Raw genomic sequence first — 26353 nt, forward strand, 5'->3', positions numbered from 1 at the left:
TGTTTTTGTGACATTCATAAAGCAGTTCAACGGTTGTGATTTCCACCATTCACACTAACCTTTACTAACCATAATTTTATTTTTTCAGTGATTCTAGTGTTGCATAGAAATCAGGTTAGTTATTAATTCTTTTCATGCACATACCTGTATATAATCTTTACACATATTTGTACTAAGCCAGTACATCTCTGATCTGAAACTCTGGAATCCTTGGTTACCAGCAACTCAAATTTGTTTCTTCCACTTTTCTTATTTTGGGTACTCCTATTTTCAAATATTTTGCTGGTGGGGAGCAGGATGTGATTAGGCAGTAATAGTCCTCACCAGATTTGTAGAGAAAGGATTACGACCAGTCTCTCTGCTCTGCTTTTCACCTAGCTAGCCATTTAAGACCATGAAAGATTGAATATTAAAAACAAATGAACGTTTTTATAAATATAATTATAATTTTATAAAAAGTAACTGTTGTAACCTTTTAAAATTTATTGAAGATTAATAAACCTAAGGGATAGACAAAGATTAACACTTTTTTTTAGATAGATATTGACTTTCAGTTATCAATGATTTTGTATAGTCTTGTATTAATATTCTAATAGGTCATATTAACGCAGGTTTATTTCAGAAAATAAAATAATTTATATATTTTTTTATAAAAAATAGTTTAATTAATTTTTAACTTTCATCATTTACAATATAATTCTTAGAGATTATCTGTTCTAATAGTTGCAGTCCTTAACATCAAATCATCACTCTAAATGAACATAATTTTCATTATTGCAACATACTTCATTTTTGTTTTCAGGATTATGAGGTAAATTAAAATTAGATGATCTAGCATTCTCTTCATTTTTATTGGCAACCTCCTTTTCTATGGTGTTTTGTGGTGATTCTGACTGGGGTCGATTACGTTTGAAGAAACCAACCTAAAAATATTTAAAACTTAAATTTAAATGTATAGTAAAATTTAATAATTAAAATGATTTAAAATAATGTACTTTTAAAGATATGAATGAACAGAAATTTCATGAGAGTAAATGTTCTATGTACAAGCATGTTCTAGAGATAAATTGCACTTCCATTCATTTTTATTATGTATTACCAAAACATATAACCTACTCACAATTCACCTTAATTAATGAACTAGTTACAAGAATTAAAGCTTCTTCAGCTGAAGTGTTGTTTACTGAATTCTTTATTATAAAACAGATTAATACCATGGCTGTTTATTTTCTACTTCAGCATAAACATAACTTAGTTTTTACAACAAAAAAAACCATCAGAACCTCTTCTATCAATTCTCCAGAAAAAGTAGTAAAAATTTACTCTCCAGAAAAAGAAGTAATAAATTTACTGATTTTTTTTTCTGCTTTTGAAGAAAGATTTTTTCTTAAACCTTTCAACAGCATTATTTATAAAATAAAATTGTTACAAACAGAGAGAGGAACAACTATTCCTGAAGATTTTACAAAAAAAATTCTTTTCAGAATTCAGTAGGCTTTAATCTCTGTTTAATAAATCTATATTTAAATAGATCTTAGGTGTCAAAGTGATGGAATTCACTCTTTTTAAAACAAGATAAAGCCTCTGAAAGTTTAAAATTTCATTAAGATGTGGCAAAAATAAATTTAAAAAAAATACTGAACACTGCACCTGATTTTGAATTTTAAGATATCAGAGTAAGTGGTCAGTATAAACATAATGTTAGAAAATAAGTTACTTTATTCCTTTTTAAAATTCAATTGACTTCTGCGGGGCAAAACTGGATTAAATGAAACATGCCGCTATACCACTTTAGGACAACACAAAATTATTTACTGTATGGGTTGATCGATTGATCAACGACCTGAATTCAGTTAAAATCTTTATTAATGAAAATTTGATGATTTGAGATATGACTAGAGTTCAGAAGGTATTTGGTGGTACATTTATTTTCATTGTTATTTTAATTTGTTAGTTTTATGGGAATAAATTTAATCAATATCTTCTTTTACACGTATAAGAAAACAATACTGGAATATATCAAATTTTAAAGGAATCATTAAAGATCATTCTGACGTCCAGGAAAAAGTTCATATGAAGTCCGAGACTGTTTTAATCAGCAAAATTCTCATAGAAATCATGTCATATGTGGCGATTACACATGTACTGTAGAAGTTCAGAGAGCTGTATCAGTTGATAATGAGGGTGGCTGAGAACTGCCATTGAGGAAGAAACAAAATTAACACCACCTGTAAATCCTCACATAGTAGCAAAAATTGATTGCTATAAATATTATGTGATAGGACAATGTAAATCATATCTCTAATTGTTAAATTCTGCAGTTGTACTTCAGACAGTTATAGCATGATCCTTCATTTGGATTAAAATTTATTTTTAGGGGTAAAGATAGTTTTATGATATAAAGTAAAAATAGTAAGAAATTAAGCTATGAGTCATCTGATATCCTGTGCTAGACAGATTCTAAGAGAATAGCTGACTGTGATAATTTTATTAATCAGGCAAAACTGTAATATTAGTTTTAATAGTAAAAGGAGCCATCCATCCTTCATTAGTGGTAATGTTAGCAATGTAACACCATTACTATTTTCTTTCATATGTTCACATCATAAAAAGTTTCTTGATATCCAATTTGACAATTGACAAACAATAACATAAACATTATAATCTCTATAATTTTTTAATCTAATTTAACTTAATCCTTTGAGGACAATGTTCAATGTTTTTGGGAGAGTTATCTTCAATAAATATGGTGAGAGGAATATTAGTCAAACATTGAACAGGTTATACGACTGTAAGATACACTCCTAACTTTTCATAAAATAAACCTACCAGTGATTGTAATTCAGTGAAATTATTACATGGATGTAATATTCTAATACATTAAATATAGTACAAAAATAATAATAGTGTAACAAGACTGGTATAACGAACCTGAGAAACGGATTCCTGCCAATTAAGAAAGTAGTTGAAAATATAATAATGGGAGAATCCAGAAGGAGGCCAAAAAATCCTTTTACTAAAGGTAACAGGTCTCTTTAACAATTGTTCTTTGTAATATTACCCCTGGCACACCTCAACAGATGTTGTTCAATGAGAAGAATTACCGGACCTGGGTAGGAATTTGTGGAAAAATGTAAGGACTCTGTTAATCATTCTAACGTTTCAACTTTGGTCTGGTTCTACAGATAAAGAGGATACCAGTATAAATATTCCAGAAAAGATAAGTTAAGTTAAGTATTAGAATAATTTTATTTAGCATGGCCCGTTGGTATATATTACAATATAAAAATATATAAATTATAATTCCTCTTACTAACCAATGTAATTAATTATTATGTTCTAGCGCTTTCGGAAGTTATTTTTCCATCTTCAGGAACATCTGATAAACTTGTATGTAAGTATTCACTTCACATATTAATTTGATGTAGATTAAAATAAAAATAAAATAAAATTTCCATAAATATAACAATCGATCATCATATTATATAAAATAAGTCATACATTAGTACATCTAGTCGATATTTGTTGTTATTTAAGTAGTTGTGGAATTTTTCTAAGATATTCGTTTTATAAAAGTCATTGGAATATTAAAGATATTAATAAAATTATTTGGATCATAATCATTACCGTGTCCCGTGAAATTGTTTGGCAAACTTAGACAATTTTTTAGACGATTTTTAGACGATTTTTTAGAAATTCCAGACAATGTGTCTGGAATTTCTAAAAAATCTAAACATACTGTAAAATATCCTTCATTGCAATCTGCAATCAGGCCTGTACTTCACAGTGAAATTATTCCAGTTCCTTAGCCACCTGTGAATATATGTTTCAAAAGCAGCAATGAAGTATCAGGCAGTACTGAAGGAGACAACAATGATTTTGATTTTGAATTATCTGCCAATAAGCCACATCTTATATCACAAGGTGAATTAAATGACTTGGTTATGGATTTAAATTTTTCAAAAATTAAGCTGAACTGTTATGATCAAAACTGCAAGGTTGGAATTTACTTCAAAAAAATACAAAAATTTCAGACTTTCGAAGCCAACAAAAAGAACTCAGTACTTTATTGATGAAAATAATTTGGTTTATTGCACAAATATTGATGAGCTTATGTTGCACTTTGGACAAGTTCATAAACCTAAGGACTGGCTTCTTTTCATAGATTCGTCCTAGTATAGTTTAAAAGTGGTTCTACTACATAATGGTAACAAATATCCTTCGATATCAATTGCTTATGGTATTAATTTGAAAGACATATGATGTGATGAAAGACATTCTTGAAAAAATAAATTATAAAAACATAGCTGGTACATATGTGATGATTTGAAAGTTATTGCTATTTTGTTAGACATGCAATTAGGCTATACTACGTACATGTGTTTTCTTTGCGAGTAGGACATCCTAGCTATGGGATGTAATATATCTTTGAAAATACATTTCCTCCACTCACATCTGGATTTTTTGCCAGACAACCTCAGACATAAGTGACGAACACTGTGAATGTTTTCACCAAGACATTTCGGTGATGGAAAGCCGCTATAAAGGGAAATGGAATACTTACATGCTAGCTGATTACTGTTGGACATTAATTTAGGATGTGCCTGAGGCTATTTATAAAAGAAAAGCATCAGTGAAATCATTCTAACACAGGTATGGCCATGCAAAATTAAAACTTTTACAGATTTTAACTATATTTTCCCTTCATTTTTTTTTAAGTGTAATTTACTTAAAACTAAGGGTGATAGAAAAATTGTATTTACAGATCTGTAATGTACGCAAAAAAGTAATTCAAGAAATGGTATCACACTTAGAGAAACATTAAAAAAATGTTTTTTTTTATTATCAGTGTTATCTCACTTCAGTTTTTTTTTTTAATAAAAGTGCTTTCACAAAACTTGAATATAATTGATTTTTTATGTACTACACAGGTAATGGTGTAAAAGATGGATTTAATACTATTCATTAAGTGATATATTTGAAATATATTAAAAATATGGTACTTTATTTAGATCATAGTATTATAAAACTGTTAATCAGACAAATACATACTAAGAGAATTTACTCACAGATGCTGTTATGAATAAATTATGTTCCATCCACTTATAAATTAAATAAAAGCTACAACGTACAGAGATTTACATAATTCATTACAGTAAGAAAAATGAGAAATATTTATATATAAAGAAACAATGCTAAAGTGAGTAGTACTGAGACAGTTTCATTTGCAAATTACAAACAAAAATTCAACAGATGCTGACTATAAAAAAAATTTGTGCAAATAGTATAACCTAAATGATATGAAAAAATTAAATAAATCTGTGTATAACTCAAAAATAGTCTATGGTATTTAATTACTGTATACTGCAAAAATATTGTGTCAATAGTAACATTTACGTAAATTTAAATGTCAAAGCCTAAACATGAACAGACCTATTTTTTATTTGCATCTTAGGTCCAAAGCTGTTTTAAATCTCATACACTGATTATTAAAAGTACTAATTTATGTAAAAAAATTTTGATGACTATAAAAAATACACATGTTTAGTGTTTATACGGGGAAAATATTTGGCACAGTTGAAAGGATTTTGTTCGTATGCCTAATCCATCACTTTAAAAAAGAAATTGAATGTCAATGAAATTTAATTTGACTCAAATTTCAAATTGGATAAGATGTCAAATAATGTATACAAACCTTATATAATAAATAAACCAATGCGATGATTATTCCAACACCAGTAAAAACAGAGAGAACATATATCCATAATGGTGGAATTTTTATTTTCTGAGGCGGTGGCATTTGATAAATGGTAGTTTTAATTTCATAACTAAAAGAACTGTTCTTAATTTCACCATTGTAAGGTAGTTTTATGATATGCCCAACAGCTACTGAGCTAACTTCTATTTCAGAACTCAGCGGAAACTAAAATAAAAACATAGAAATTAATTAAAGGTTTAATTTTAATAAATAATAATTATTAAAAAAAAAATGAAAATTTAAATTTACTATATATGAATATATATATATATATATATATATAGATATATAGATATATTTATATATATTGTAATTAGTCCCTAATACACAAAAAAACAAAAAACTCACTTCCAGAAAATATTCACTTATTGATAATAAAGATTATTAATAATTGAAATGAAAATAACAATAAATCAAATAATGTTTGTTTGTTTTGTAATGTTTAATAGAAAATATTACAAATAAATCCAGAATTAATATACAACTAAATTAATTTAATTAATCAACAAACTGATATTATCGTATGGATAGTATAAAATGTCTGTAGGCTAACAGTAATCATAATCATAATACATTTCACAGATTGTTATTAATATGCGTGATGAACATTTACAAACATAAAGAATGAAGGAAAAGTATGTTCAGTCAGGAATTTTTTACTTTTCATTACTTTATTAAGTTAAATGTATATAAAAAATATTAAATATAAATTTATATAAAAAAAAATAGGCCTACATATTTTTATTTTATATTTATTATATGTGGATAGAGAAAAATATATTGGAATCCTATCCTGCACCTATAAATTTAATCTATAAATAAAAAACGAACCTTTGTTAGTTACCTAAATATTTTTGAAGGTACCTTTATCATCAGGGCTGTAAAAGAAAGTTTGAAACAAAAAAACCAGGTTTATCCAGGCAGTGATTAATTCTTTAACATCACCTTAGAAGCTGCAAATTATATTTGTCTTAAAAAAAAATTAAAAACTCCAAATAGATACAAGGTACAACTTTTTAATTTTTATTATTAAATTGAAGGATCACTTGAACAATGATAATTAGAAGAATGCCCACCCACAAATATTTCATGTTAAAAGTTGCAGAGCCACCAGGCTGGTCTAGAGGTTAACTTGTTGCAAATTGGTTGCTTAAAAGCTGATTTTTGAAATCAGAAGGTTATGAGTTTCAAATCCTAGAAAATTTTTGTTGCTTTTAAACAGATTTTAATTCTAAACAGTGGATACAAGTGTACTTTGATGGTTGGGGTTCAATTAACCACATGTCTCAGCAATGGTTAGCCTGAGTTTGTCCAATACTACACCTCATTTACATGTCATACATATCATTCTCATCTCATTGGGCCATGGGGGGGGGGGGGGTGCTTATTCTTCACTAATTGAACAGATTGCAACGTACATATCAGGAAAGAAAGAAGAAGGAGAAGTAATGGAATATTTTAATCAGCTTATGAGTAATTATTCACATAAATTTTATTAAAATTGGTACTGTGATTGTGTGATAAAAAACATAACTGACAAAAATAATGGGCTTGTGCACATCAGGATTTTTTTAAAATGATAAGACATGTTGATGGAAAGACTTATATAAAAATAAGTTTAATTTTATAAATGTAAACTCCAGTAATTACTTTTTTCAAATATTAATTGTATGCTAATTTCAAGGCTCATTAGAACTTTATAATTGAAGAGAACTGTAGAAGGGGTGGCAGCAGGAGGCCGTGGCACGATTGAGATCTTTATTTATTTTGAAAATAAACTTTTTCAAAACTTTTTAAAGTTTTGAAAAAGAATGGTTGAAACAGTATATTTATTTTTTTTTAAAGGTCAGAAAATAATTAGTTATCATTTATATAATCAGAAATCATTAGTTTCAATCTTAATCAAATGAAGGCTTGGGTTGGCAAGGGGTCTCAGTAAATATTTTGAATTTAATGTCTGAGGAATACAAATGTATATCAAAAGAGTAAAGTCTTGCAAGATCAATTACAATGACTATATTTGGATGCAGCTGCTTCAAAATGGTCAAACAGTGATGAAGAAAAATAGTCTTAATTACTTTTCCCCATTTTGAATTATTAAATATTACTTAAATAATTTGTTTAAAAATACTTTACTATCTATTCAGTTCATACTATTATTGGAATTTTTCCTACCATGTACATATTAAACCTTTTGGATAATTTGTTTTTCTTTTGTATTATGACCCTATTAAACATTTATTTAAGTAAGAGCCTTAAACTCCATAGAACCCAAAAGCCACCTTATGAAGATCCATACTTTTGCATACTTATTAAGTATTAATAAATAAATTTTATGTAAAGCTTTTTCAGTATTCAATCTTACTTCTCCTACATAAAATAGTAATTGAGTTGTATACCATCAATTTGTATTTCACTATTTTTGTTTTCAGTGTTCTATTAAATTCTAATTACAGTACAAAGCCTACTTTGAAAACATATAAATTTCTTTCTGCTCCTTTAATCCTTGATCAGATGATTCAACACTTATGCTAAGAACTCTGATAAATGGTATAAGAAAAAGAATTAAAAAGACAAAAGTATTAATAAATATAAACCATCTTTAGATAAATGACTAAAAATGCATGTTTATTTGCAAGTTATATAAATATTTTTAAAATTAAATATTTTTAAAAAATTATCATAAAATCAAGAATCATTAAATGATGGCTAAAAAAATATATATTTTTTTTATTTTATATTTTACATTATAAAACTGATTAGAATAAATTATTATGTACCATACCTTCAAAAGTAAACTTGATGAAGTAAAGAAATGTAAAGCGATTGTAGCTTCTTTATCATTATCTAAATTGTGCACAGAGCATGTAATTGCAGAACAGATGGTTTTAGAACACATCATAGGGTACAAACCCTTTGAAATGGTGCTAGTATTCAAATAACTCTCAGAATAAAAAGTAAGTTCTTTTTCATCGTCAGCTTCTATTTGATTATCTTCAATGTGATACATATTGTTTTTCTGTTAAACAGAAAAAATAAATTTATTAATAAATAAACTTAAAAAAAACTTCTAATCATTATATTTAGATTACACATCAGCATGTCAACCTGTGAGATAAATTAATATCATCAAACTGTATTTGGTGAACGTAAATTCAAACAATTACTGTATTGTGCTTGTGTTTGTGTGCACTGTGTGTTGGTAAATGTAAAGATGTTCTACTTGTAACAGATAATACTGGTTATTTTTTGATTTAAAAATAGGCATATTACATTAAAAAAAAACAAATAGTCCAACTTTGTAGAAGTTAAACAGTACTGGATGCAAAAATTTCCAGGTAATTTGAAAGTAAGCTATTAGTAATTTTAAAAATTTATCTTCTTGATGTTATAACTGGTTCAGAAAAATTATCTTGAAATTGAAGAGTATAAGAATTAACACTAAAGAAGGAAAAACATTAAAATGAATCTCAAGTAATGCATGAAACACTTTCAGAAGTATTTTAGGCGCAAAGAAGTACTGCTATCATTTCAAAGGAGATAGAGGCCAAAAATAAATAAGCTAAGAATGATTATTTTAGGTAAGTTCGGCTGGCCTAGAAATAATTATTGGAGAAATTGATTCAATGGGAAACATGGATAAATTTGACAAAGTAAGTAATTAAGGCAAAAGAAAGTCTTGAAGAGAAACATTAGATGAAAAATATCTTCAAACTGGTGGGTATATGAAAAAAATGTAAAAAACGAAAAATATTATGAAAACAGAAAATTATATACATATGCAAAATGAAGTTAAGAGGAAGTCAAAATAGCAAAGGAAGAATGGTCAAAAGAAAGATGCAATGATCTAAAAAAGAAAGTAATTATGAAATGTAGGAGTTAATATGAGGGAGCTTAGATTCAGTTGTTATATGAGTGTATGAGAGAGAACTTATAGAAAAGTATTGTGAACAAATTTTGGAAAAATAGCAATGGAAAAATCTGAAAGACCATGTTAGGGAGAGAGGAAAGAACTAACCGGTAGCCACAGTAAATTGTACAAAGGGAAAATTTATTTGATAAAAAAACATAGGAAGGAAAAATCAGCTAATGATTTTTTTTTTCAGAGGACTCTGTACCACTTCCTGATTTGATAAAATTTCTGAAAGATTTCAAAAGCATCTGAGTTACTGGGCTGTCTAAGAGAAGTAGGAATGAATATGCTGAACACATTAATGTGTAAAGTTTACAAGACTGGAGAAATATATTCAGATTTCAATAAAAGCATTATTTTTACTGTACCAAAGAAAGCAGTAGTAGATAAATAAAGAACTTATCATACAGTAAATTCTGATGCTTTTAAATTATTAAACTAGAATAATTTAAGGAAGAATAGAATGAAAAGTAAAGGGTCTAGCAGGTAACCACCAATTTGCTTTCAGAAAAAGTAAGGAAATAAAATCTTATTCTCAAGCAAGAAAAAGGAAAGTCTTATCCTCTGATTAATTTCTAGGTTGTTGGAAGAGAAATGAACTGTAAGTGGTATTCATATATCTTGAAAAGCACTTCATCATGTGCAATGTGTTGGAATCACAGCTATAATAAGAACATAAAATGGGTAAAGGCAAGCTGCTGTACAGAGTGGATGAGGTTTGCTTCCTTCATTTTTAATTTGTGTAAAAAAGAAGGAATAGGAATTAAAACAAAAATTGGAGAGCAAATTATTAGTACACGGACAAAAAATATAAACACAAATTTAACTAATGATAACATTATTTAGGATGAATAAGGAATGAGTTAAAAACATGAGTTTACTTCTTACTGAAAATGGAATTCAGTTTGAAAGAAAACAAGAGTAAAACAAGGAATGAAATGAGGCAGAAAGGAAGAAATTGAGAATACAATAGCACAAGAGTTGTAAAATTCTGTAAGTTATGAAAAATAGGCACGTAAAGCAGATTAACATAAAAAATATCAAAAGCAGATTTACATACAACAGGAGAGTATTCATGAAGCAAAGAGATATACTACAAACAAACGGATTAAAGAATCAGAAATAAATCCTTAAAAAATATTAGAAAGAAGAGTTTTACTTTATGGCAGCAAAACATGGATATTAAAGAAATAAGAAAAGAACAACAAAGAACAGAAACTTTGTAATATGGTGTTATGGGATTTGAAAATCAGATCAATTGTTGGAGTACAAAATTAAGAATTAAGAAGAGCGTTGAGAAGAATCTTATAAAAAAATGAACTAAGCTGGTGGATACATATGAATTTGGTTGTAGAAATTAGAAAAAAAGAATAGTTCAGAGAAAGAAAAATTAGAGTGCATGAAACAAGTAGTACCTGAGGAAAAAATCTTTAAATTGGATAAGATGTGAGACATCCTGAATCTAAAAGACTGGTACAGAATGGGAAGGAATGAGAGAAGGGAATCTAATCATTCAAATGACTGTAGACAAAAAATTCTGTAAAATTAATTTTTATTAATAATCAATAATAAATAATAAAAGTTTTTTATTTGAATATCCATTATTTTTTTTTTTTTAAATTGATGTCTTTTTCACTTTTTAAAGTACAGAAGCTCTTGGATTTATTTAAATATAAAAATTTATTCAATTAATAAAGTAAAACATTTCATTTTCCTTTGAAATATTAAAATCATGTTATTAGTACTTAACATAAGATAAAAATATCTTGCGCAAGAAGACCAACTTTTCATTAATTTAATTTGATTTTAATATTGTAATATTTTTTAAATGTTTAAAATATTTTTAACATTTTTTTAAAACGTTAGACATTAATATAAGCTTTCCACACTTGTACGTGGGATATGGAAATGGAATTTCGTAGTATATGAAAAAATCCATGCTTGACCAGGGCTTTTCTTCAAAAAGTCGATAAAAAGGTAAAAGAAGGTTATCAGAAAATATATTTAAACATACCATTGAGTACTTATGAGTTACTAAAATTACAATAATGCACTTAATTACTAAAAACAAATTACTCCAAGTAAAATTTTATAGTTTTAAAAACTGTATTGTTTGTTTGTTTTCTCTAACCAGTTTTCCAGCTACTGCCGGGTCTGTGTGTGTGTGTGTGTGTGTGTGTGTGTGTGTGTGTGTGTGTGTGTGTGTGTGTGTGTGTGTGTGTGTGTGTGTGTGTGTGTGTGTGTGTGTGTGTGTGTGTGTGTGTGTGTGTGTGTGTGTGTGTGTGTGTGTGTGTGTGTGTGTGTGTGTGTGTGTGTGTGTGTGTGTGTGTGTGTGTGTGTGTGTGTGTAGGCAAATGCAGTTACTGCTACTGGCTTGTCAGGCCTGACATAGCTGCAATGTAAATTTACCAGTAAACATATAATCTGGAACAGATTCAGGTCGGCCACTTCTGAGACATGTAGTTAATTTAAACTCAACCATCAAAGAATACTAGTATCCACAATCTAGCATTCAAATCTATACAAAAGTAACTGCCTTTACAAGGACTTGAAGCTTCAAACTGTCGACTTCAAAAATCAGCTGATTTTAACCACATTACCAACTAGACAAGTTTAACCTCTAGACTAATCTGGCGGGTTTCCAGAAGTAGTATATATTCTAAAATTAATTCTGATCAGCAATAATGACTTTGAATTCAGTTTACAAAGTTGAAAAAGAGGTTTAACTCTCTGCCTCTAGCAACCCTGTTAAACACTGTAATGTATCTCCCTGTTGCAGCACGTAATATCCTGACTTCCATAGGGGAAGACCTACCTTCTCATGATCCCAGTCACCACACCACTCTCTCCATTCTTAGCCCTGATGGACTTTACCATAGGTTGTCTTTTAAACCCTCTAAACCTGATAACACAACTCAATCATCAGTCTGGCCTCTGTCAGGATGCCACCTGTGCAAATACCTCAGCAGACATTTCCATCAGTATATTTACACAATCTACTATTGCCTTTGTATGGCCTCCCAACTGCAACCACCTACCATAACTTACAACCTTCAACTATCAAATTAACTGATTTGTGGAAGTGCTATCCCCATGGCTTCCTCTATCACAAAAGGTTTCACACAAAACTTTTCCTATATCTAACCAGAGCAGAGAGAGAAAGGGTATATTTTCATTAGAGGGTTATTAAATTTGTGAATCAGTTTCTTGACTTTTAAGTAAATCAAGAGGACTTTGAGTAAATTGAATTGAAGGGACCTAATTCAATGACCTACCATTGATACACGAGGTCATCATGTAACAGCTAGTCTGCCCTTGAGCACCATCATCGTTGTTTTCTCTGGGGGCTAAACACCATCTTATGTTGCAAACTCCACAACAGGAGTATCTTGCAAGCCTGGGTTGCTCTGAATTTGATCTCATTACTTGAATCTCCTTTAATCAGCAAAAACTCATCATCCACATATGCAATGACTCAACATCCACTGGATAACCTCAACCACATCAAAGAATCGAAGTCAACAACCCAGAGCAGGGATCCTAAAACACTACTCTGCATACAACCTTTAAATAACATTTTTCCTATTTCTAATATTCATCCACGAACTGCAATTTGCTAATACAATTACTCACATTATTCTTATTTAATGTTAAAAATGTTGAAAAAACAGAGGCTGTTTTATTTATAAAGCTTATATTACTATAAATACACATTTTTGTAACATTTTGTTAGTACTTGCAATAAAAGAAAAAATTGATTCTTTAATAATGAAAACCTTTTTAAATACAAAGAATGGTACTTATACATTTGACTGGTATTTTTCTGTGGTTTGTATACATGTATGAAATTCTTTAAGAGGTCCAACTTTACTAATAATCTCTGCCACACTTGGGGCTTTTTGTTTAGTCAGTGGTAATATATCTAAACAGTCCATAAGAAAATCTGTCCATCTCCAGATCATTAAAATGCTAAGGATGCAATAGTACAAGTTCTTCCATCCTTAGAACTGATCCAGGGGCATCTAGTCAAAATTTACAGAGCATCCTAGGGAAGAAGAAATTGAGGATAAGCAAAGGGTTTAGTGAGAAATGAACATATCTAACCAATATACAAATAAACCTCCCATATTATATCAACTTCTACATATCTATGTATAAGTATATTCTGCAAACATGGAGTATGAAATGGGAAAAATCATATCTATTTAAATGGATGTGGATGTTTGAAAAAATGTTTTAAGTTTTTCAAAACGAGTAAACTTCAACTGAGAGTGATAAGCCATTGAAAAGTTCAAATCTAAGTGTCATTACAACACGGGAAGTTTGATAATGAAAAATTACCTGACCATCTAAGAAAGTGCAAATAACAGTGGGATTAACAATGGTTCCATATAAATTATTTTAACAGATGACTGGATATATATGGACTGGCTGCAAAATTTATATCAAAGGCTACTTTCTCTAGTATAAAAATTTTGAAAAAATTGTTTTGATGTTGTGTAGGACATGCTGGAGTGTGCTAATAATGATGTAATTTCTTTTAATGCTGTGATAAAGGGAGATGAATTTTAAATGTACAGATACAATCCAGAACAGTTATCATAGTGGAAGTCACCAAACTCCAAGGGTGAAGGAAACAATATAAATGAGTTACTATGAAAATTATTTTCCTTTCATGTTATTGTTGGGTACTTTTTGAACAAACCACATTATTACATTCAGCACAAACTATATTTTTTAAATAAATTTATTTTTTTTTGTATTTGTTTCTTGACAAGGATTTGAAAATGCTTGAACACAGTACATAAATATAAATCATATAATTATATTTTAACAATATGAAATATTGTTTTTATGAAACTTTTAAACAGACTATGTAAACTACTTCTAGTTAAACTTTACAAAACGGTTTTTTTTTGTAGTTTAAGCCAAATCTAAACAAAGGAGATTAAATATTGTTACATATCAGACTGAATATTATTATTCATCAAATTCTATAAAATTTCAACATCCGACCCTTTCAGAGAAGCCTTGTTGAAAATTTTAGGTACTTTTTAAGAAGATGCCCGCACCGATCTGTAGTTAGTCAGTTAGATGGCGCCACTCAAAGAAGAAAATAAATATTACACATTTTTTATTTTTAAAAACATACATTGTACTGTAATCATTAAAATAATACAATGAGACCGTTATAATAAAATAGTAAAATAAGGTAGTATTTTTTGAGGAAATATCATTTACTGTATAACTTAACAATAACCTAACCTGTATTTCTACATTAAATGTGAGCCTCAATTTACCCGATTTCATTATACGCGGAAATTTTCCGGAACCTAACACCCACGTAAATTCAAGGTACACTGTATAATAAATTTATATAAATAACTTAATAAATCTAAAAGTATAAATACAATCTAATCAAACTTAACCTTCGCTGGCTAATCAAGGTTAGCGAGCGTAGGTTAAGTTTGGTTAGATTATATTTATAATTACATTTATTTATTAAATAAAGTTAAATATAATTTTTATTTATTTATTTTCTCATGGGGCCATCCAACAACTAACTGACTAACTACAGATCGGCTGCGATCATCTTCTTGAAAAGTACCCATTTGAATAGTTGTTTAAACATTTTATATAGTACTTCAACAGTTTACTATTGTGAATACAAACTCTATTCATGCATAACATTCAACAAATTAATTGTATCAGTACATGTAACTTTTGCAAGGGTCTTGTCGGATAATTAGTATCATTACAACCCTACTTCATCAGCATAATATTTATACTGTTTGTTTCAAACTGTTTATTGATATTTTATCATATTTTTTCAAAATCTGTAGCAGTCAAGTTATAAATAGGACAAACTTATGTCCTGCCAATACATTGTTTTTCCTATTGTTGAAATGAATGATACTGTGCAAAGACTTTTGAATTCCCAATTATTTCTTTCTTTATATATTTAATAAAGAACAACACTCTTGGTAAAAAAAATCCCAGTGAACAGAGCATTATGGTCAACAGGATGCTGATTACTATCATTTACCATATTGAGCTCACTGAATGAACAATTATACTTGGCTGTGTGTGCATGTATCCGTTGGGATGTGTATCTGTATAATATGTTTGAGGAAAAATATTTTGAATAATAAACAAAAATTAGAAAAATTTCTCAAAAATTTATAGGTGTAATGTATACATTTATACTGCTTTTTGTAAACTTTTCTAAATTTTTTTTGTTTATTATTAGCAGTATGGAATTTTACTAGTTAACTTATATAAACTACACAATTTGTTCTAAATATATCTTTTTACAATAACATTATTCTGCTGACATGTTATTGTAAAAAGGTATATTTAGAACAAATTGTGTAGTTTATAAGTTAACTAGTAAAAAATCATGTAAAATTCCATACTGCTAATAATAATCTTTCACTAAAGATTTATGATAAAAAACTATTTCTACACACAACTACCTTACCTCAGCTTGCTTACTACATATAAGTTCTTCATAGAAATTTACAGCTAGAAATCCAGAAAAAACATTTATTATCTGACAATCAACTCTGTGAATTTGGTCGACAGGATTGAGTGAGTAGGCGGGGTGAGGATGGCAGTTACTATATACAAATCAAAATAGCATCTGTTATGTTCTTCACAACACTTAAAATAAATACTTAATAATTATTTTTGTACATGAGCACAAATATTTGAGAATTTTTTGTTAATTTGGTTAATTTTTGTTTTAATTTTATGTTAAAATAAAATTACAGAATTAATTTTAAATGACTGATTAAAATTTATCTTAAAAGTTGTACAAAAATCTGATACTTATAATTTAATTTAAATGTGTAGCTAAATCATTAGCTTCATCAGAATCATTACAGTTTTCACATGCTTCATCATCACTGGTCATTATCACTTTCATTACCAAGTAATATAATAAATTCATCAGTTACATCAGAATCTATGCCTTCATTTTTCCAGTAATCATATTTTATTTATTCTATTTTATTATAATATATATTTCAGTCATTCAATGTAACATTTGCAATAGCTTCTTTTGCAAGTTCCTCTAACTGATTTAAGCTGAGGATTCTGTCACAATTTCTTTCTCTTACATAGTTTTTAATTTAGATCCAGATTAGTTCAATTGGTTAAGTCGCACATACATGGAAATCGAACAACCGATTGAAATGACCTAAACTATTAATATACTGGTTGATTACGTAAAATTAATCTTTCAGTTTATAAATTGATAAAAGATAAATTAATTGTTTTTTCTGATAGTTACATAATAAAAAATGCCACTGTTTTTTCTAAAATTCATATGTTTTTCTTTGTTGAATATTTTGTGGGAACTTTTTCAGCTAATAACGAATCATATGGTGTATTGTCCATGATAATAACTGATGACCCAGAAAGTTTTAATACAAGCTCTTCTCTCACCCATTTTTCAAAATTTTTACTGCTCATTTGTCCATGCACCTTCCATAAACCAAGATTTACTGCTTGCATGCCATAAAATCAGCCAATTTCCTGCTCTATAATAACTAACTAATTAACTGTTGAGCTTCACTATGAACGGAAGCTTCTTTTTTTTTAGATGGCATACTTGATTCAGGCTGGTAACCATTGCTTGTACTCAAAAAATTCATAAAATCAAAAACTTAATAAATATTAAATGAAAACATTGACATAACACATGTAAACACTCACTTGCTAAAAACTGAAGCAGAATAAGTTAACAATAATAATTACAACAAAATTCGGTTGATTGAGAATAAATTTCACTGAAGAGCAAAAAACTAACAGCATTATATTGTAATATATGAAAGCTAACAGTTATATAAAATACAACTATACATAACTAACATGTTTTCACAAATACACTACTACTTGCTGAATGTCATTATGCTTGATGACATCACGCATACTATTGTTCACTCCCCATATTCATGGAGCTGTACATTGCATGATACATTATGGTTGACAAAATCAGATACAGAGATAACTCTTTAACATTTATTATAAATGAATTCATCATTTGTTGTTATAAAACAATAAACTAAATTCAGATCATACAATTTTGATAGTATGCATACTCTAGCAAGTGATTACAGAATTACAAAAAAAAAAGAAAGTCTAATGAAATTTACAACAGCATACATTCTAGCTACCAATGCATGACAAATAGCATCATATATATTGTTTGGGAGTAAAGAAAACTAATTAATTAAAATATATTAATATATGAATTGACTTGGATCCGACTAAGGTCAGGGCACAATGTAAAACTAGTAAAACATATACCTAGTATGATACTAAAACATTTACAAAAAAATTCAGAACAATATTATATGTTAGGCTTAACCAAATTTACCTTAAATTTTATTTCATCAAAACTCTTAATAGGTTCACATATCACATAACCTTTAGTCTCTGGTTGTTTCAGTAAATTCAGTAGAGGATTACCATCTAAGAAAAGTAAATTCACATTAAAAAAATTTTATGAAAAATAAGAAGGTTATACAGAGTTATTACATAAGTTACATTGTTATTATATGTAATAAAATTTTAATGTATTGAAAGCAACATTTTTCTTTTAATTTTAAGTAGTTTTGTTTACTATGAACAATAATGCCTTTGCTACTAATAATGCATTTTCTCAGCATGACAAATTTGCATTTGTGTCTAACATCTCTGTGTGGATTTTACACATCATACATAAAACCAAGATTTTAACACACTTGAAAAATATTTACATGATTGGTTATTTATTATCTCTCTGGTAACTACATGCCTACATCCTATTACAACTACCCTAATCCTATTTTTTTTATGAGAAGAAATAAATTTTGCAGCATGTGAAGCTTTATTGGGATTTGCATCAAGAACCTTCTGGAAACTGATATTTACCAACGTAGAAAATTTGATAACATTAATATATTAAATCAATAAACGTAACATAAATTAATGCATTATTTGATTACACAATAAGGGATTTCATGACATGTTCAAGAAGGGTGTCATTAACAAAAGTTACTGGTATATCTATGGGTTCCTTTGGAAGAATCATTTCTGTGTAATTTGAAAGTAAGCTGTTCATTTAAGTAATTTTAGAGCTATCATATACACTGTAAAATAATCACACTGTTCCATGAATCCGATATATTTTGTAGGTCCAGTAGTAAAAATTTAATCAGATCTCATAGTTCAGCACAGCTAATAATTTATTATGAAATTTTGTTTTCTCCAACCAGTTTACCAGTTATTTCCTGGTCTGTCTGTCTCTCTCCTCTCTCTGTGCATGTGTGTGTGTATGTGTACATGTGTATGTGCACTTGCGCGCACGCATGTAGATTAGCAATTGCAATCATTGCTACCAGCTTGCCAGGCCTGTGTAGCTGTAGGTATAGTGTAATGTAAATGTAAATATACTGGTAAATGTGAAGTCTTGAACAAACTCGGGTCTACCATTTCTGAGATATATGGTTAACCGTAACCCATCCATCAAAGAACACCAGTATCCTCAGTCTAGCATTCAAATCCATATAAAAGCAACTGCCTTTATAAATAATTGAATCTTAGAACTCTTTGAGTTAAAAAATCAGCTGATTTTACAATGGCGAGTTTAACCACTAGACTAATCTAGCAGGTTATTCTTCACATTCTTGACATATATCTCAAATTAAAAATAATTTTTTTACCCTAATAACAGTTAAGATGATTGCAACTGTAATGAAAGATTAACCTCTAATTATTTTTTGTCAGGGCATATAAACCAGTAATTAGTTTATGGTAGGCTACTTCAATGGATGCCTTTATAGCAAAAAGATCAAGCAATTTTATTTACTTTTTATAGAAATAAAAAATATTTGTGAGTTAATGCTTGCACTAAGAAAATATTAATTAGAGATCATGTGTATTATAGAAGAAATTAAGAAAAGAGTGACAGGGTAACTGACTAATATAATATCAACCTAGTATAACATTAATGGGGTATAAAATGTTTTATATGCATAAAATTCTTTTTAGAAATCCATACTTTCTGTGCAGTACAATTCATTCACTACAGTTAATTAGAAAACATAGTCTGGAGCACTTACTTGTAAACTGACCAAATTGATACTTTAAAAATGTACTTTTTTCAATTTAAAAAAAATGCATTTTACGTAATGTAAACATTAGGTTTTCACATTTCCTTATGGAGTTTAAATCTCAGTAAGGCTCTGGCTGGATTTCTCCAGAGAGATAAACTTTATTACAAGACTTCTGGAGAATTAAAATATTTTTACTTGAAAAAAAGGAGGAAAACATGTTATGTTTCCTATGTAAAATGGGTGCTTTATATTTTAGCTTTATAAACCTTTAATAGTTTTATTACCTTTAAATGCCGACGACCAGAAGAAGTTTACTTCAGCTTCCACTATATTTGATGGTCCTTTATTCTTTATAATATATTCATGAATTATTTCATTTTTATTTACATTGGATTCTTTAGCTACTAAAGAGCTAGTAGTTTTTTTTAGAGAAGATGACCTGCAAAGAATACATAAATCCTTCTTTCAGATTATTAAATTATGGATACTAAGAATATCATAATATATTTTCGTAATTAAAATTTGATTCTCTAAGTAATTTTACTAAAAAAAATTAAAACATACAGAAACACTAGAAAAAACTTCAGTATCTAAAGACCTTTTACATAGTGTATATAAAGGCTGTAATCAGATCGCATAACTACAAACATGTTTTAATTTGCTTGTAGAAATATATACAATTTTTTTTTGTTGTAAAGTGATGTACTTACTACAGCTCATTTCCATTAAGCCTATTAATTTAATTTGGTGTAGAAAATGATTATTTGATTAACAAATGGGTTTGAGCTATTAAAATTTTGTAGGCAGTCATATTATTATGGATTCTAAGAATATCGTAATATATTTTCCTAATTAAAATTTGATTCTCTAAGTAATTTTATTAAAAACTGGTTTGCACAACAAGAAACATGTTGATTTTTACAAAAATATACTTATCAAACATACTTAACCATCATTTTGGTAATAGTAGGTCTTTAAGTAAGAAACTGTTGTCTTTCTCTCCAGGTATCACGTTGAGATAATGTTTTTACAGTAATAAACAAATGTTGGATCTAGTTGAGACATAAGTACTAGAAAAAACTAAACAGTAGAAAAAAGTGTAAGGAAAATAAAAAGAGGTGGGTGATAAGAAAGGATGCTCTCCCATCAGAAGGATCATGACACAAGACAAAAAACCCTTCACAAAGGATTGGTTCAAGTCTTTCTCCTTGCTGTCGGTATTTCTTTTGCAATTGAATAAAAAATAGGGCAGGTTTACCTAAGCTGGGAGCAGCTTATTTTAGAATAATGATTTTGCATTGATCAGATAAATACTGATGAAATATAAGCACAACAAAACTGTTTCTTTTTCATGAACTAAAGATTTAAAATGTGAAAATTTAAAACTTCCTTTAGAAGCTTAAACAATGCTTTTCACCAGAATCTTAAGACATGTGAAAGATCCAAATAAACTTTGAAATATTCAGCCAGGCTCATAATGGAAAAGGCTTAGAGATTAATGTGACATACCCTCTCCCAGGGTTAGATAATCCTAAAATAACTGCAAACAAAGCTACATGGTAAAAGATGAATTAATTTCATTTTGTTTAGAATAATTTTAAACCTTAAATAAAGCTGAAATAAATAAATAAATTTTGAAATAAATAAAGCTGAAATAACATTATTTAAAAAAATATGAGTACATACAGGACCATTTTTTCAAAAAACTGAAAAAAGACAAATTTTAAACTAAAAATACTACAAACTAAATTTAATGAAAAATTTGAAATTATTTTATTAAAAGAATAATTTTTAAATATATTAAAGACAGAAATCATTAACAAATGGGAGGATTTCAACAAATGTTGAGATCTTGTAGAGTTCTGTTGAGATTTTATAGCCTGTAGTGAGGACCCGTATTTAAGATGCAATAATCTGCACTCCTTCTTTTACATAAATTTTATTAACAATTTTTTCTTAAAAAATTGTTATTAAATGTACTTAGAAGTTATAGTTAAAACAAAGCAATTTTAAAATTTTTATAAGTATTTGATAGACAAATATGATTGTTGCTATTTATAAGAGGTGTCTCCAATGAGAGTTTCACTGTATGTTAAACAGAATAAACAATTATTGAAACATTTATCTTTACGATATACGAGGTGCAACAATAAAACAATAAAGTAATGAGACTGATTTTTCTTTGCAAGATGTGGCAACCCTGCGGCTTGCATAGGCACACCATTTTTGACCTTGGTCTATAAGCTACTTCTAGTCCAAGCGGCACATTGATGCAACTGCTCAGTCGTGAGTTGTGCTGTAATAAGTGAACACGTGTTTGTGTCTCTCATCACAGAAATGAAACCTTAAAATATTGCGCAACAGTATGCCATTTATTTTTGCGTTAAATTGGGTGAAAACGCGACGACAACTTATGGTAAGCTTCAGAACGCTTTTGGAGAGGTGGTTATGTCAAGATCTCAAGTTTTTCGGTGGCATAAAATTTTTAGTGAAGGCAGAATGAATGTTGAAGGTGAAGACTGCAGTGGACGACCATCAACCTCACGGACAGATGTCAACTTGACCACGGTGGGTGAAATCATACGATCTGATCGAAGATTATCTGTGAAAATGATTGCAGAAGAACTCAACATCAATCGAGAAACGGTTCGTCTAATATTAACTGAAGATCTTGGTATGAGAAAGATTTGTGCAAAAATGGTCCCCAAAAATCTCACACAATAATAGCGAGAAACACGGAAAAATGTGGCAGCCGATCTGTTAGAGCAAACGGAAATTAATCCAGATTTGTTGAGCCGTGTTATCACTGGTGATGAAGGTTGGTTTTTTCAATACAATCCAGAGACAAAACGCCAAAGTTCACAATGGTGCTCAAAGGGATCACCCAGACCAAAAAAGCTTGCATGTCAAAGTCAAAAGTGAAATGCATGCTTGTGTGCTTCTTCGATTCCAAGGGAATTGTTCATAAAGAGTGGGTGCCTCCTGGACAAACAGTTAACCAATATTTCTACAAAGAAATTTTAGAAAGACTTCGTAAACGAGTTCTTCGTGTCTGTGCCAACATTGCTGATAATTGGATTCTGCATCACGATAATGCGCCTTCCCATACTGCTCTGTCAGTACAGCAATTTTTAACCTCAAAAAAAATTTCAGTACTACCACAGCCACCTTATTCACCAGATATCGCTCCTTGCGATTTTTTTCTATTTCCAAGAATAAAAATGGCGGTCAAAGGACGACACCATTTTCAAACAACACAAGATGTCCAAAAAGCTGTGACGAGGGTCTTGGAGGATATTACAGAAGATGAGTTCCAGAAATGTTACCATCAATGGCAGAAGCACTGGAATAAGTGTGGGCAATCAGAGGGGAACTACTTTGAAGGAGACAACACTAAACACGACTAAAACGGTAAGCAATTTTTTTTTTCACATCAGTCTCATTACTTTATTGTCGCACCTCATAAGCAATTTTTTTTCTTTTTGAAGAATAATTTTAAGCAAAATTAATTACTGCTATAATCCATATATCATATTCAAAATATTTTCAAAATCATAGTGGAACAGGTGTTAACACACACATGTTTATATATGCAACACAAAAAGCATGATAAGAAGTAGTACAACTAGAAATAGAGTAAGAGAAACAAACTGCTTAAAAAATGCAGAATTGAGCTTACCCTGATAATGAAATACTACTTTCAATCAAAATATTGACAAGTACTTGTCTAAAATTCATGGTTGTTTTGGTTCCAGGATTTGAGGAGTAAACATTTAATAAAAACACATATTCTGGTGTCAAATCTTCTTTTGAAAATGGTTGAAGTAAAATTTTAAAATGAACCTTTAAGAAATAAAATTGTTAAAAACCATTAAATATATCAATTACAGAAAAAACTGGCATATTAACAAAAATAAAAAAAATTAACATTTTTATAGTCTTCTAAGATAGACTTACAACTTTTCATCTCCTTCCATTTGGATCATCTAGTTAGAGATGAAAAACAGGGAAATCCATGCACTAGAATAATATTATCTTGGTCTGCAGAACAGATGTATAGAATGTTCTATTTACAAATACTGAAGTGAAGATTTTAAATAGTGAACATAAACTTCGGTGATAGTATACAACTAATTCCTGTGTACTTTAAACACTAATCACACTCACCTATTGATTCACCCACACTCATTTCAAAGTGCTTTTAACATTTTCAAAGATTTAGGATCTTACCCAAAAGCACAAAATGAAGCAATTTTTAATATATAATTTGATATTCTGATTATAGATGAGAATATCCCAAGCACTAATGTAAGAAGACTATCAAGATATCTAGGTGTAAAACAGGCTATTGCATCATTACAATTTATATTTTTACCAAATCAAAGAATTCAGAATTTAAAGTATCAAGATTTTACTAATTGTTAGAACTAATTGCAGAAAAATTGTAAACATAGGTAATAAAATTATTGTTTCTGACAATTCATCATTTGCTAGGGATGGAATAAACATATGCACAAAGTTCACCTTCAAGGGATGGGCCTGATTCTCATCCTGAGGGATGGGCTCAAAATCCTCATTTTGAGGTTAAAATACTTTTTTTAAAAGTAAATAGTACAACAGAAATATTTGCGGAAACTTAATTAGGCCAAAGTATTTTTAAAAGTCTGTGATGAAACTTTGTGATATAATTGAGCATCAGTTTCTTACTTCTATTAACAATGCTTTTACTAAAAACCAGGTTCAAGTATGGTTTTGGCATAGTACCATAAATTTTCATAATTTGTGTTATTAAGATAACACAAATTTATGTTAATGCATAATTTCTCAATTATGTTTATGAATACCGCTGGATTGGGAGAGAGGACCTATTAACTGACCTGTTATTATTTCTTCCACCAGACCTTACACTACTAGACTGCTTTCTTTGGGGATGTTTGAAGAGCAGAAGACATGAAAGCCAGAAACTCAGAAAGAACTGAGAGAAAAAGAATAAGAAACTTTAAATGGCTCAAGATGTTACTAAATTGAACTGATGGTATGAATCTATGAAAAGTTGTTTTTTAAAGTTTTTATACAGGACAGCCATTTTGAGAATGTAATTTAGAAGTCTTTCATTGAAGTCCTCAAATTTGTTTAGAAACTTATTACTATCTATATAAATAAAGGTATCCAAGAGTTATCTGAATAACTCTGATTAGAAAAAAGTAATAGTCCTATTAATGAATGGTTGGGCTCCCTTTATCAGATAACTCAAAAATTCCCTCAGCAATACTAGATAGCGCTATAACTGCACACATAACAGCATAATCAGTCGCCATGAATCCACAGATGAAAGCACAATGTGTACAGTGGTTTACTGAAACAAAATCAGACACACAAGTTCGATGCAATTTTAAAACTCTGTATAACTTAGAGCTATCTTCTAGAACAAATATTTTTCATGGTATGATAAATTTAAAGAAATTGGCAGTGTTGAACATAAGAAGGGTACAGGCAGGCCTAGAACATCAGATGAAAAAATGGAGATCATTTGTCAGACTTTTGTTCACAGCCTTGGGAAGTCATCTCGGAGTGCAGCGTGTGAATTAAACCTTCTGGGATCTACTATTCACAATGTTTTAAAAAAATGATTAAAACTGCATCCTCATAGATTACAAATATTACAGCACATTACACCACAAGATAACACTGCTAGAAAGGAATTTGTTATGGAAATGATTGAAAGAATTGAAAATTATGACTGGTACCTTGAAAAAGTTATGTTCTCAGACAAGGCTACATTTTTTATGTCTGGAGAAGTGAACACTCAGAACGTTCAAATGTGGGGAGAGAATCCAAATGTTACACTTGACCATATTAGAGATAGTCCAAAAATTAATGTTTGGTGAGGATTGCTTCACAATTGTGTGACTGGACCTTTTTCTTTGCGGAAACAGCAGTTAACATGAATATTTAACTGAACTTGTTAGAAGGGTTTGTTTACCCTCAGCTTGAAGAGGTGCAACCCAAAATCATATTCCAACAAGATGGAGCGCTGCCACATTGGTGTTTATTGATGTATGAATCCCTTAACAACAGATTCCCAAATCGCTGGATTGAATATGATGGACTGATTGGTTGGCCACCTCAATCAAGATCAAGATATAACTTTATTTGATTTTTCCTATCGGGTTTCATCATCAACGATTAAGTACATAAAACTTGTGTAATGAATGTTGATAAACTTAATGCATTCGAACTCATAGATGTGGATATGTTATAACGAACATGGCAGGAAATTGATCACTGGATGGATATTTTATCAGTTACTAATAATGCACACATTTCTAACCCTTATTTATTTTTTCAACTTATCTTACACCATTCTTTTCAGAATTAAATTCTCTACAGGTTTTAATCCATTCAAATATTACCCATTTAACAAAGTTTTTGTACATCAAACACAAAAACAAGGTTTTTACCCCAATTTATTGGTTTTCGCCCCAGATTTCTCAAAAACTACTGCAGATAAGGTTCTGGGACTTATTTTATTCTATATTTCAGGTCAAAAATCATAATAAATTACTAATTCTGTACCTT

The 26353-nt window shown here is 29.3% G+C and overlaps 1 protein-coding gene across 2 annotated transcripts in view; it reads right to left on the reverse strand.

Moving 5' to 3' along the window:
* Window positions 1-634: 634 nt before the first annotated feature.
* Window positions 635-26353, reverse strand: part of LOC142324534 (integrin alpha-PS2-like) — a 97306-nt gene continuing 71587 nt past the window's right edge. For both annotated transcript variants that reach the window (XM_075365372.1, XM_075365373.1), the window contains 6 exons: window positions 23454-23617; window positions 20059-20213; window positions 18055-18149; window positions 8544-8777; window positions 5696-5923; window positions 635-923 (listed from right to left, as the gene is read on the reverse strand). In XM_075365372.1, coding sequence (XP_075221487.1) covers window positions 747-923; window positions 5696-5923; window positions 8544-8777; window positions 18055-18149; window positions 20059-20213; window positions 23454-23617 — 1053 coding nt within the window. In that variant the 3' untranslated portion in view covers window positions 635-746. The remainder of the gene's footprint in view (window positions 924-5695; window positions 5924-8543; window positions 8778-18054; window positions 18150-20058; window positions 20214-23453; window positions 23618-26353) is intronic.

Source organism: Lycorma delicatula, chromosome 5 (assembly GCF_047948215.1).
Source record: "Lycorma delicatula isolate Av1 chromosome 5, ASM4794821v1, whole genome shotgun sequence".
In the NCBI taxonomy this organism is placed as follows: domain Eukaryota; kingdom Metazoa; phylum Arthropoda; class Insecta; order Hemiptera; family Fulgoridae; genus Lycorma; species Lycorma delicatula.